The sequence below is a fragment of the Lepidochelys olivacea genome, assembly GCF_965140295.1.
Source record: "Lepidochelys olivacea isolate rLepOli2 genome assembly, chromosome: 1".
NCBI classification, from domain to species: domain Eukaryota; kingdom Metazoa; phylum Chordata; order Testudines; family Cheloniidae; genus Lepidochelys; species Lepidochelys olivacea.
The window spans coordinates 220,422,889-220,437,106 of NC_140411.1; the positions used below are offsets into that span (position 1 = coordinate 220,422,889).

Genomic DNA, 14,218 nt, shown 5'->3' on the forward strand with positions numbered 1-14,218 from the left:
GGTCCTCACGGTACATAAATCAGAGAAGCTAAAGGTTGCCATAACTTGTGCCATCTGCTAATGAGGTCCCAAGAGGCCATCATGGGAGCCCCCAGCTTTGCCATCCACCCCTAGTCACGACCCCTTTCCCCACTGCAGGGAGAGCTTCATTGCAGGATCTGCTATGGTGACTGTGTGCTAAGCCAAGTGATAATCCCCACCATGCTGGGGAGATCCTTCTGGGGCTGCTTTGTTCCAGTGGTCCTGACACAGGAGAGAATCTGGCTCATTGAAATTCAGAACCCACAGAAATATTTGACACAGAATTTTGAATGGTCTGAATTTTTACAAATCAAACTCTAACTCCATTCGCAGTTTGATTTTCTCTTAATGATGGTGTAGGATTTTTTGAATATAAAATATCTCTAGCCTGCTTATTACCCAGGGAAATATATTACTTGTATTCATAAATAACACAGAGCTTGACAGGGAAGAAAATTGCAGTTTGAGCATCGGTTTTATAAGTCTTCTGTTCAAGATTTGAATCTTAGTATCCAAGACCCTATCTCCATGGTAATGTCAAAGAAGAACAGGACTTGCGTAACCTTGAAAATTAATTTTCTTTTTCTTGACACACCTCAATTTTCTTCAGTCTCGTAAAAATGGAAAGTAATTAAAAGAGTTTTGCATGTTTCCCATCCCCCAACTCCTTCTTGCCTCGCTGCAGAGTCAGATGGTGATGCATGAAAAAGCTGAGATTTTCAAAGCTGCCTCAGGTATTTGAATGCCCAAGTCTCATTCAAATTAATGAATGAAAATTAATGTGAATTGGACATCCACATGCTACAGGTGGCTTTGAAAATCTCAGCCAAAGTCCTTTGTATACTCAGTAAGGCCCCACTCATGCAACAAGATCTAACATGGAGCCATAGGCCCATGAGGAATCCTGATGGCCTCAAAGGGACTCTGTGCAGGCATAAGGCTCTATGCTACTGGAGACCACTGAAGGACAAGGACATGTTAGTTTCATAGAGTTTAAGGCCAGAGGGGACCATAGACAGAATTATAGAATCATAGGACTGGAAGGGACCTCAAGAGGTCATCTAGTCCAGTCCCCTGCACTCATGGCAGGACTAAGTATTATCTGGACCATCCCTGACAGGTGTTTGTCTAACCTGCTCTTAAAAATCTCCAATTACGAAGATTCCACCACTTCCCTGGGCAATTTATTCCAGTGCTTAACCACCCTGACAGGAAGTTTTTCCTAATGGCCAGGCTAAACCTCCCTTGCTGCAATTTAAGCCCATTGCTTCTTGTCCTCGGTTAATGAGAACAGTTTTTCTCCTCCTTCTTGTAACAACCTTTTATGTACTTGAAAACTCTTATCATGTCTTCTCTTCTCTAGACTAAACAAACCCTATTTTTTCAATCTTCCCTCATAGGTAACGTTTTCTAGATCTTTAATAATTTTTGTTGCTCTTCTCTGGACTTTCTCCAATTTGTCCACCTCTTTCCTGAAATGTGGCACCCGGAACTGGACACAGTACTCCAGCTGAGGCCTAATCAGTGCAGTGTAGAGCGGAAGAATTACTTCTCATGTCTTGTTTACAACACCTTGCTAATACATCCCAGAATGATGGGGGTTTTTTTGTAACAGCGTTACACTGTTGACTCATATTTATCTTGTGATCCACTATGACCTCCCAGATTCCTTTCTGCAGTACTCCTTCCTAGGCAGTAATTTCCCATTTTGTATGTGTGCAACTGATTGTTCCTTCCTAAGTGGAGTACTTGCATTTGTCATTATTGAATTTCATCCTATTTACTTCAGATCATATCTCCAGTTTGTCCAGATCATTTTGAATTTTAATCCTATCCCAAAAAGCACTTGCAACCCCTTGCAGCTTGGTATTGTCCGCAAACTTTATAAGTGTACTCTCTATGCCATTATCTAAATCACTGATGAAAATATTGAACAGAACTTGACCCGGAACTGATCCCTGCAGGACCCGACTTGATATACGTTTCAAGTTTGACTGTGAACCACTGATAACTACTCTCTGGGAATGTGTTTCCAACTGGTTATGCTACCTTATAGTAGCTCTATCTAGGTTGTATTTCCCTAGTTTGTTTATGAGAAGGTCATGTAGATCATCTAGTCTGACCTCCTGCATATTACAGGCCATTAAGTTTCACCCAGTTTCCCCTGTGAAAGGGTTGACTCACTGCTAGCACCTCCTTATGGGCAGGCATGGCAGAGCAGCTCTCTTCTCATTGTGTACTACCTGTCAACCAATGCTCTGGGCCTGCAGATATCTGCCTCTTCCTGTGACTTGGCCCTCCAACCAGGTCACTTTACAGTCTTGCCCCTTCTGGGGTAGTCAACTAACAAGAACAAGGAGACTTAACATAAATAAACTGAGTTCACAGGTAAAAGTGGGGAATGTTTCCCTTTCAAGGTGTGTCAGTATCCGGCCATCCCTTTCCTCAGGAAGGGCCCATGAAGGAAAGCATACTTTTGGGTGGGGAGCTCCTGCCTTTGGTCAGCCCTCTCTTCAGGAGCTGAGCACTGAGGGCCTGCTCTCCTTACTGGTCTGTCATCAACTAGCAGGGACTCTTCCTCTGAAGCTCCTCTCTCCAAGACTAACATTTCTCAGAGGTACAAAGGAGCAGAGCCACCTAAGCCCACATTACCTCATTAACCCCATATTGTCCCATGTAGGGTTTGTTTATCCCAGCACACCTCTATAGTGATCCCAAAGATTTTAGTTAGACTAAAGCATTTCAATCCTCAGGAAATTAAACTGTTGTGTGCCACAGACAGAGAGAACAGGGGAGACCAAGGTGACACCAATGCTCAAGGCCTTTGCAATTGTAAGGAATTGATTAGGTGAGATATACCCAGATGATCCTACCAGGACATCCACACCCAGTGCTGCAGAGGGAAGGCAAAATAAACCCCAAAGGTCACTGCCAATCTGACTGGGGGGAAATTCCTTGCCAACCCCAAATCTGGAGATCGGTATGACCTTGAGCATGTGTATTAGGTTCAATATATCTCACCTAGTGTTTTCTTTAGTAATGTGCCAAAGAAGTGACAGGACCAACTTGTGTCACCCTTTCCTTTAAACTTACACCCCAAACACTGGAAAGCCTGGTTGTAGGTCATCTTCAAGTGTCTCCAGACAGCAGTGTCCTCTGCAGGTGGGCAGAATTGCTGGGCACATTGATGGATGTCTCACAGGGTAGCTTTTTATCATATTGTTTTGGATGTCGATAGGTCTCTGAATTAATCAGTGTTCTGGAGCAGTATGCGACTGGTTTCAGTAGACTATTAAGATCTTGCAGTATTACCCCCTTAATTCATAATCAGTGGCATCCATATCTAGAATGTTTGGGCTTACTGGCAACATAGGAAGTTAGTATTGGGGCTTCAGATAGGAGCTGGTAGACTCTGTAGAATGCCTGCTCTGGTGCTTACTCTAATTCAGGTGCTTGCCCTTCTCAGGAGTTATTCAAAGGATGTATTGTTTCTGACAGGTTAGGTATACATCTGCCAAGCTAGTTAATCAAGCCTAGGCTTCTTTTCAGTTCTGGAATAGATTCAGGAAGCTGCCTTTTCTCAATGATTTTACTCTGGAGCTTGGCTTTCATCTGGAGCATTTATAACATGTCCAAAGAAGTCTAGCTGTTTCTGGTTCAGCAAGCACTTCTCTTCGCTGAGGTTCAGACTTGCAGACTTTATTGTTTCCCAGACAATAGACATTCTTTCAACATATTCCTCTTCCTTGTTTTCCGGTGTTCTGGCAGCATTCACTGGCTTTCGTATGGTGTTCATTGTCATTGTACCTGAGTGCCTCACATACATCAATGAATTTGTTTTCACAACATCCTCTGAGGTAGGGAATTATTACTATCTCCATTTGACAGATGGGTAATTGAGGCACAGAGAAATTAGCTGACTTGAGTAAGATCACACTTGATGTCTATGGCAGACCTGGGAACAGAACACATGTCTCCTGAGTTCTAGTAACAAGACTATTTTTCTTCTCCAACCCATAGCTATGTACTACAATATCATCTACAGAACTGATTACAGTGCTTATCCCAGGTGCTTCATTATTTATATCATTTTCCTTTGGACGGTCTCAGGTGTACTAGTAATACAAAGTTGCAAATTTTCAGAAATAATGCAGTCTCTATAGCATGATAACAGTTATTAACCTGGCACTGTCTGGATGTACAGGCCTTTGCCAAAAACCAGCTGCAGCATCTAAAGGAAAAATGTAGTGAGTGCTCTGTGAGAGATTGCAGAGAATGGCAGTGCTCTGCCATTTCCTTTGTAAAGAGAGGAACCAGTTGGTGTAACACCAGCTCCCTCCAACTGGGAACGTTGAGGTTCCCTCCTTTCTGTGTCTACATTATGGAAAACGTTTGTGGTTAGTAAACCTTGATCTCTTATCCTAATATAGACAAACCCTAAATGATCTGCCCCAGCTCACATGGAAAGTTGGAGATAAACTTAGGAATTGAATCTAGATCCCCTGAGAGCTATACCAAGTGCATTAACCAAAAGACCATATTGGCTCCTTATAGATAAGCATCTCTAGTTGACAGCAAATGAGACATGAATTTACACTACGACCATAAAAAAGGCCAGTGTCCCTTTAGATTTCACATACAAAAGGCATGGCATCATTGAACAAAAGGGGGATAGATTCTCTCTCCTGTACCATGTATGGCTCTTGTGCAACTGTCCATAGAATATTGCATTGAGCATCTCACTACCTCAAAGACAGTGACAAAGTGCAAAGAATAGCTACAAAATGACCTTGGTGCTAGAGAACTTGATTTAGGAAGCAAACAGAGTAGAGGGATTACAGTCTGCAAACATTTGATAGATGCAACACCAAGGAGGGAAAGGAATTGTTTAGGGTATTACATGGTGGTATAACTAGGAGTAATGGGATGAAATTACGAGGAGAAAAATGTGGATAACTATTATGAAAAAGTCTTAATCAAATGAGATGTGGAATAGAGAAGTGGCAGAAGCCCCATTGCTTGGGACTATTAAAACAAACCAATAATAGGGAACAATCCTGCAGTGGCTGGGAGATGGACTGTGTGAAGTAGGTCTTTTCCATCTCCAGTTTCTATGATGAAAGTATTTTTGGATCCTTCAGGATGAAAGGCATTGCAGGAATGTAAGTTATTACTATTCATTTAACACAGATGGACCAAAGAAACCATCAAAAGAAGACATGTTTAAAATTAACATGAGCAAGGAAAGAAAGGTTAAAGTCATTTTTTTTTATCAAAGTAAGTTAAACTAGGCTAATTGGTGCTATTCGGGGACAGTACAAGTGATTGATTTCTTGCAACACTAAACTGCAAAAGATAATTCAAACCTCAGAAAAAATCTCTAGTGGAGGTTGCACCAAATGAAGTCATGGCTGGGGAATTAGTGAATTTAAAACCTAAGAACAAGTAGGATAAGGATGGAATATTTTAGGTGGAGGAATTTCCCTGGCTTTCTGTACAAATAAATTAACGGTGATGATCCATAAATGGTAGGGCAACTTTCACATTCCTCTGAGATTTTGATGCCTCTTCTAATTTTTCTCACTGTTCAGAATTTTGCTTCATGCTAGAATTAAAGATGGAGATATATTTAAGAACCCACATCCTCCATGACTTTTTCCAGATATAATGTTAATGCAACATTCTGTGTTCTGGTATTGTATTAATACATCCTTTCTACTCATTGAAGCTATCAAATCTGATCCTGTGAGGTGATGTGCGCCCTCAGGTCTCTATTGAAATTTGTGCTGAAAGGGGTGCAATTACACAGAAAATTGTGGGGGAGTGGAGATACATGAATCCTATATCCATGCTGAGCACACTATCAGCATCAGAGTAAAAGTTAGGGGTAACATATCCTGCTCAGCCCCGTGACAGCTGTTTCTTTGAACATTGAGGGACTTTCACATGACATGAGAACTCTCCATTCTTTGCAGGAGGTGTTCAGTATCTTGTAGAATGGTCCTTTGACTGCAAGCTCTTCCACACAGGGACCCTTTTTGTTTACTATAATTCACATATTATGAGGTAGGATGGTAAAGATTATTGCCACAGTCTTACAGAGGAAAAAGCTAAAAGAGAAGACCCAAGTCTCCATTGACTTGCACTTTGTATAGTCATTGACATAAGTACAAAGTTGGTGAATATAAGAATGCACAGAAGTTCTCCACTCACAGCAGTGCTAGCATTTTACACCCGCTTTTCACCCTCTTTGCATTGTTGTAAATGACTACACAAGGTTCAGGGCAATGGAGAATCAGGCAAGGAACTTTTCCAAGGTTCACACAGCAAGTAAATTAAAGAGGATTAAAAAGCAGCCGTTCCTGGCTCCCATCCCTAAATTCCATTCATTAGACCATGCCACCCCTGCGTTGTAGCTAACTAACTGTAATAGTAATAATATCCCTGGTAAGACAGAGACAACAATGACCATGCAGAGGAATGTTCTGTGACTAATGACTGTTGCAATAATATTTCACGTCTTTCTAGGTCTGTAGTGGCCCTTCCCAGCCTCCTCAGCCTATCGTCATTCCGAAGCCTGTTCAATCGGTCATTCATGTACCTTTGCAACCAAGCTGCCCAGGCCGAGGCAAGATGGCAAAACTCCTGAATCCAGAAGAAATGACATCCAGGGATTACTATTTTGATTCCTATGCCCACTTTGGAATCCACGAGGTAAGGCTTTGTTTTCTTGGTAAAAATATGGAAGGACAACATGTTTTCAGTGATTTCATGGTTGATTTCCCCTCACCCCCCACTGGATGCACCAATTTGCCAAGGACCTGATTCTGCAATCTTTACTCATGGCAATGGTTCCTCTAATTAAATGCTAATGATGAACTCAAAGCCTGTGTATCATTTAGATCCTCAACAGAGGCCGTCAGTGGTGCATGGAACTTGTGCGGTCTCTCTGCACAGTGGGGAATTTCACCTTTAAGTAAGTGGTACTTAGCATGACTGTAAGGGTTGCAGAATGGGTCCACCCCCATGGAAAGGACATACCAATTTAGTAAGATAGTTCTTTCTTTGCTATTTAAAAACAGATTCTGCATACAATACACAGTGGGCCATATTCTCCCTTCAGACATGCATGCAAAGCTCCTATTGATTTCAGTGGGAGATGCAAGCATTTATCTAAGGGCAAATTTGGTAAGGACTCCAGAGCAATCTGTCATTCAGAAGACACATCATGGAATCTTTAATGCCCATGCAGTAATTACAGTGACATCCTCGAAGTCTGTGGCATCCTTTCAGCTGTGACTAACTAGGATTTGTTTCCTTTATTTTGGTTTGTGTTTTGTTGGGATTTTTCATAGTGGGGGAGTTTTTTCCACGACTTGTGTATTTTGATTGGCTATTGGGTCTTGATGCTATTTGGAATTTTCCTGTTCTTAGATACATCTTTTTCTGTGCCATTTTCAGAGGGTTTTAGGCATTTTGCAGGGGATGCTGCAGCTTTTAATAGTGATTTGAATGAGGTCAGGATGGAAGCTTGACAAATAGATTTTGGAAGGGCACTCAACACACAAGGGGCAGTATGGAAGAGAGAGCTGTGGGAGAAGGAGACCAAAAGGGTATTGAAGAAGGCATAACATGCTGTGAGAACAATGGAATTGTACCTAAGGGTTATATTAGAAAAGCAGAAATTTTAATACTAGTGGTGATGCACAAGGCAGAAAGAGCCCAACTTGTCGCTCAGATCCCAGGGTGAGTTTCAGGAGTAGTAGTAAGAAAAATATTGTTATGTTTGTAAATAAATTGAGCAAGTTTGGTATAGGGTCGCTGAGACAGCAGCCCCTCCCTGCCTAACAAGCCCCCTCCCCTTTGAAATCCATAGGAAGGGAGGGAGAAGGTTGCTACCACTTCAGTGCAACTGCCCCGCTCCTTCTGACAGTTATTGGGTAGTTTAATAGCATTCTTTGCATGCAAAAATGTGGAGGACATGATCTCGGCCTTGGCTTGCAAGGACCTTGGAGCAAAGGATGAAACATCCTCTGTGTCTATAAAGAGTTACAGGAACATTTTTCAAATCTGGGTACCTAAAGCTAAGCTGCTAAATCCATACTTAGGCTGAGATTTTCAAAGCCACCAAACGGATTTAGACATTGTATTCCCATTCCAATTAATGACAGTTGGGCTTGCAAATCCCCTAGGCAGCTTTGAAAATCTCATCCCTTTGGTCAAACTTTGCATTCATAAACTATATTTTGTCTTTGAAAATCAGGCCCTAAAAGCACATGCTCAGGAAACATTAAATGGTACCATAATGTGTCAGATCAGTAGTGAGAAACAAACAACATGGGGATTGGACCAGGCTTAATACCATCACAGCAGCTCCTACTTCATGATAAGTGGAATCAGACTCTCTCCCTACCCTTTTCAGTATTTTATATCAAGCCATATTCCATGAGAAAACATCCTCTTACACGTCAACAGTTATGGATATAACCAGTCCCTTTGAAAGTAACCCACCCAGACGGACAAGCAACCAATGTATAGTAATCTTGTGCACTAGTGCTGCTTCCATCTGCTAGGCATTGGGGCTTTCATATACCTTGGCATTCAACATGCATTCATCCTACTGTCTAAAATTATTCAGTGAGGACCACAGGAGTAATCAAAGTTATTGCCTTTTAGACATAATAGATAACATTTTCATAAGCACCTGAGTGGCTTCTTAGTGTTTCAGCCACTTTTTAAAATGGAATTTAGGTGCCTAAATCACTTAAGTGTTTTTGAAAATATTTCCCCAATTTGTTTGATTTTTCTCACACTAGTGCAAATGAGGATTAACTCCACTGATGTGAATAGAGTTACATCTATGTAAAATTGGTGCAAGAAAGAAATTGGCCCCTATCAGTGGCAACTTCAGGAGAAGAAACTGAATGCCTGAAGGGATTGATCAAGAGTTAACCTCTAGATCCTGCACAGATACCCACTAGAAACTGGACTAAGATCCTTCTAGTAGTGAGGCTGTGAGATGCAGGGAATAGGAGAGTAAAATGTGAGTCAGGAGACTTGGTGCTATTCCTAGGTCTGAAACTATTAGCTGTAAAACTTTGGGCAAGTCTGTTGAGCTGACATGTTCACAAGTGTCTACTCAATTTGAGTGCCTCCGTTTTTGGGTACCAAAGTAAAGACACCTAGGAATCTAAAGATGGGCTCCCATAATTATTGGACAACAGAAAATTTAGTCCTCAATCTCTCTGTGCTCCAGTCCTGATCCCCCAACTTGTAAAAGAGGAATAATAACTACCCCACCTATTGGGGAAACTCACTGTTTATGTATTATTAGTTCACCAATTCATATCCAGGCGAGTAGTGACAGTCGTTACCTTCTACAGTCTGTCTGGTGACGTATGTGAAACCTATTGGAGTTGGTCTAAGTCCAGTTCCTTGTGGAGGTGTCTGTATTATATAGACTGCCACAACCACTGCAATGTTCATTCTTTGTGGCAGTCTCAACAGAAAGCCCAAGGGGGAGGAGAGGGAGGGGGTTTGCACCGTTTTTGCCTATGCCCGCAGCAGTACTGTGGATTGACTATAATTTCTGGTCGCCATTTTTAACAGTTAAATAATATTTGAGGGAAATAAGAGGAGACGAATAAGACGATGCTGAGTCTTACTATTTCACTTCTTCATGGTTTGCATTTTAAAGTTGTCTTGATTTGTAATGAATCCTAGTTGTGTCCCCAAACAACCTTAAAAAACTCTTCAGCCGGTGAATATGTTAAATTTTAATGACACAATGACTCCTACACCATGAGTAAACATGTGATGCCTTCTTTCAACACAGGAAATGTTAAAGGATGAGGTGCGCACATTAACATATAGAAACTCCATGTATCACAATAAACATGTTTTTAAGGATAAGATTGTATTGGATGTTGGAAGTGGCACAGGAATCCTCTCAATGTTTGCTGCCAAGGCAGGAGCCAAGAAGGTGTATGGGGTAAGAAGAATTTTTCCTAACAACTTTATTTTGGAGAAGGACAGAGGGGGAGACGTAGGTTTTCTTTTATTTTTTTCATGTGTTTCCATGTCTTGTTTTGACCTACAGCCTTACATTGTGGGCCAGATCCTCAACTGGCATAAATGGGTGCCGCTCCATTGATTCAGTGGAGCTGTGTCCATTTGCACCAGCTAAGGATCTGGCCAAAGACATCCTTTCAAAAGAGCGAAGGGATCCCTCTTTTAGCTGTTTCGTCTTTCCTTGTGATTGTTGTGTGTGTGACCTGCACTGATCCTAGTAAAAAAAAAAAAAAAGTGCAGTCTCTTTTTCCTGCAAACATTAAAGGCATTTGCTCCTCTTGGAAAAGTTGATAGGGAGTGTGCTGCTTTTTCTGATTTTTCTTATGTTCTCGGGACCTTTAAAGCACCAGAAACAAATTCCTCCAATCTAGCCTTCCTGTGCATAAAAACCAGAGGAGCTGAAACAGAAAGCATTGGTAGCCTTTTCGTATCCATTACTCCACTCCTCAGAAAAGGCAGGGAATGATTACTTTAAAAGTACTTTATGGACGGAACACTAAAGTGCAGTTCTACTCTGAGAAGTGATTATGTAAAAGTTGCATCTTCTTACTCAGTAGGTCTGCTCCCTTTGTGTATTCAGAGTTATTACTGGTGACTTGAAAGTGGTTGATATAAGTTTTTATTGCTTTTCACTCCTGTTTGCCCTGCAGAGCCAAAACAGCTCGTAGGGAGCGAGCTGGATTTTATTCCTTCTTTTAGTCCTCCATCTAAGTTCCATTCAGTTACAGCTGTGCACTGAAGACAAAAGGGTTGCCCAGCTAGATGTAATTGATGGCCTAAGTGAAGGATCTTTACTATTACTGATGAATAAGGCTCCGTGTTTGTCATGAAGGTCACGGATGCCATGGCTGTCTATGACCTCTGTGACTTCTGCCGCGGCCTGTGCACCTGTCCAGGGAGCCGCCTCAGCCACTCAGGCAGCCCCTGGGCCAATCACACTGGCTGGTGCTGGGGCAGTCTCGGGCCCCCCTAACCTCCAGCAGCAGGAGCCTGGGTGTGTGTGGGGGGGCTCAGGGCTGGGGGTCGGGGTGTGGGGTGGTGCTTACCTGGGGGGGGCGCTCCCCAGAAGGGCGACAGGAACTCCCCCCCCTCAGCTCCGAGCTCCATGTGCTGCCTCCGCCCCCGCAGCTCCCATTGGCCGCGGTTCTCAGCCAATGGGAGCTGCAGAACTGGGGACTGTGGAGGAGCGGAGGCACCACATGGAGGTAGGAGCTGGAAGTCACTGCTTCCCAGGAGCTGGTAGGGAACCTGCCCCAGCCCTGCCAACCTCCCCCCCATAGCACCCACAGCGCCCCCCCCACCAGCACCTACGGCACCCCCCCCGACCATGCCTCCCCCCCGGCTACCCCCCAAGTATCCACTGTGCCCCCAGGCCCACCCCCTCCCAGCACCCATGGAGCCCCCTGGGATCCCCCCCGAGCCACCCCATCCCAAGTATTAGTCAGGGGTATATAGTGAAAGTCATGGACAGATCACGGGCCGTGACCTGTCCATGACATTTACTAAAAATACCTGTGACTAAAACGTAGCCTTACTGATGAAGCATGAAATGCAAAGAACTGGGCTTGACTCTTACGCCCAAATTTTCAAAAGTGTCCCTTGATTTTGGATGCCACAATTTCTGGGTGCCTAATCTGAGGCACCAGGTGTGTCAGGTTGGGCAGTGCAAAATGGATACAGCCAAATCCGAAGCCACTATTGGAAATGTTCGCTTTAGAGCCTAGACAGAATATGCAGGGCGGGCAGTTAGAAAGCACATATTTTTTCCTGTAAACTGAGCACTTTTGACTTGAAGCTTCAGTGACAATAAAAATGGAGCGCCATGCAATGCTGTTTTTATGGCCACTTTTCAGAATAGAACTGAAATCTATGCTGCTTATGTGATGGTGAAGAGCCTCAAACACCCTGGGCCTCAGTGCATGTTAAAAAGCCAACATTTCTAAAGAGTTATCACACAGGGCTACCTGAGCTGTCCCAGTTTTTTTGTAGATGTAAAATAGGAAATAACTGTGGTGCCTCAGATAGCCCATGTGGGAATTATAGGTTAATGCTGACTTTTTAATGTCAACCACGGTACACCCCTAACCTACCAGCCAGAGAGTCACTAACAACACTCTCTTATTTCTAATTGTTCTCTCATCCTCTTCCCCTTTCATCCAAGTCCCAGTTCACTTGTCTAGTTCTCCTCTTGTCTCCCAGTTCAAGGTCTTGAATGTATTCCTTTCTCACTGCCTTCTTCCTCAGTCACCTTCTAGTAGCATCCATGAGTTTCAAACAAGTGAAGGAGGCTCAGTGTGACCAGGGAAGCAGATCTGAGTGATTTGGTATAAGAACATAGAGAAGGGAGCAGGAGTGTGGCCTGTCCCTAGTTGGGGTGGGATAGTGCTGAGCTACTGAAATTCTTGCTTAGCCCTTGAAACCTGAGACCAGCTTCAGTATTGTAGGTGTGCAAAAATTGAACCATCTTCTGCAGCAAATCTGTCTGCATTCTATGGTGTTTTTAGCCAAACCAGGGAGCAAAGGCAATTATGAATTGACCCATTAGGACATGAAGACATATGCCTGACATTAGTTTAATTGGGTATTAAATTAGGAGATAAACACACGATACAGAAAACATTATAGAGCAACAGCAAGTTACCATAATGAATGCTTCTAGCTCTTTAGCACAAGGGTATATGCTACCTCTCTTCTTGGACAAATGAGCCAGATATCAGTTTCCTGGGAGCAACGGAGCAGTTAGAATTGTTGGTTTTCTTGCCAGGGTGTTTGAAAGCAAGTGTGTACAGTTCAGGAACCATTGATATCTATTTCTTGTCAAGTGGGGGCAGGAAGGATCACACAGACTCCATTGTAACATCAAGCAAAGCACATAGTCTCCTCTGTTTTAGGCTAGCAAGAGAGGAACTCTTTAAAAAGGAAGTGGTAAGGACACAGTGAGGGGCTAAAACCTGGCTATGCATATCGACCGTCAGTGTATCAGGGGAATCCATAGTAAAAAGAAGAAAGGCTTAGGGAATCAAATTCACATTTGAGAAGCAAATCAAAGGCAGAGCTGGGAAGAGACAGATGGAGTTAGAATTAAGGTTGGTTGGAGAAACTTAAATGGGACCATATTCCATTGGAAGTTGAAATTATGTCTAATCAAAATACTTAGAAAATTGGGTTGATTTGTCTGGAATTTTGTTTTGGAAGAAAACTGGTGAAAAAAGTTCCAACAATGTCAAAGTGCTCTGTTTAGATATTTCTGGAATGAAACGTTTCAATTTTTTGTTTTGAATTACTTTTTGTTTAGACTTTTTTATTTTGTCTTATATATTACAATATGATACCATTTTTTAAAAGTTGAAATTGAATCAAAATGTTTTAATTGACCCAAAACAATTTTTTTTCCAGAATTTTACTGTGTGAAGAATTTTGAATCTTTTGATTTTTATTCCTAGCTGAAATGAAGCTTAAATTTAAAAAATCTCAAAATTCTTCATGAAAAGGAACTTCTGTCCTCAGCACAGCTCTGGTTAGAAAGGCTGGGAGCAACCTCTAAACATATAGATGTCTCTGTAACCAATTCAAGAGGTATCATGAATAAACACAAGGAACTAGAAGTCTAACTAAAACATAAGACATAGAGAAATGTAAGTAAGGGTGGTGAAATTGAGGCCCTTTCCTTGCTAAGATTACTGTGGCAGGGCTGGACTGTGCAAACTACCCACAGGAAGGGAAGGCATGCCTCAATGAAGCTAGAAAAGACATTACACCTCAAGGAGGCAGAATTCTTCCCTAGGCTCTCTGAGGTGTGCCTGTTACAGCTCTTCATTATTCCCTTCTACATGCCTGTCCTGCTGCAGGACGAAGGGCAAAAGATGGAGGTAAGGCTATGACTCTACCAGCTCTTCCTTTTGGAGTGATTTATGCGCACAGGGGTGCTGGCAGGGAGCAGTCTTCATTTTCTCAAGTGCACAAAGTGCAATTGTGATTGGCCCTTACATGGGTACACAAAAAGGGGAGGCTCCATGCAATCCCTCCATCCTACCCCATGCAATTTCTTAAGGGCCAACCATAATTCAGCCTTTAGTGGTTAAAAGAAATTCACTGGACATAGTATCTCTAGTGGCGCATTTTAGAC

The 14,218-nt window shown here is 42.6% G+C and overlaps 1 protein-coding gene across 1 annotated transcript in view; it reads left to right on the forward strand.

The window, feature by feature from the left end:
- Nucleotides 1-14,218, forward strand: part of PRMT8 (protein arginine methyltransferase 8) — a 99,804-nt gene that overhangs the window by 45,540 nt on the left and 40,046 nt on the right. The window contains exons 2-3 of the mRNA XM_084617801.1: nucleotides 6,550-6,735; nucleotides 9,857-10,012. Coding sequence (XP_084473927.1) covers nucleotides 6,550-6,735; nucleotides 9,857-10,012 — 342 coding nt within the window. The remainder of the gene's footprint in view (nucleotides 1-6,549; nucleotides 6,736-9,856; nucleotides 10,013-14,218) is intronic.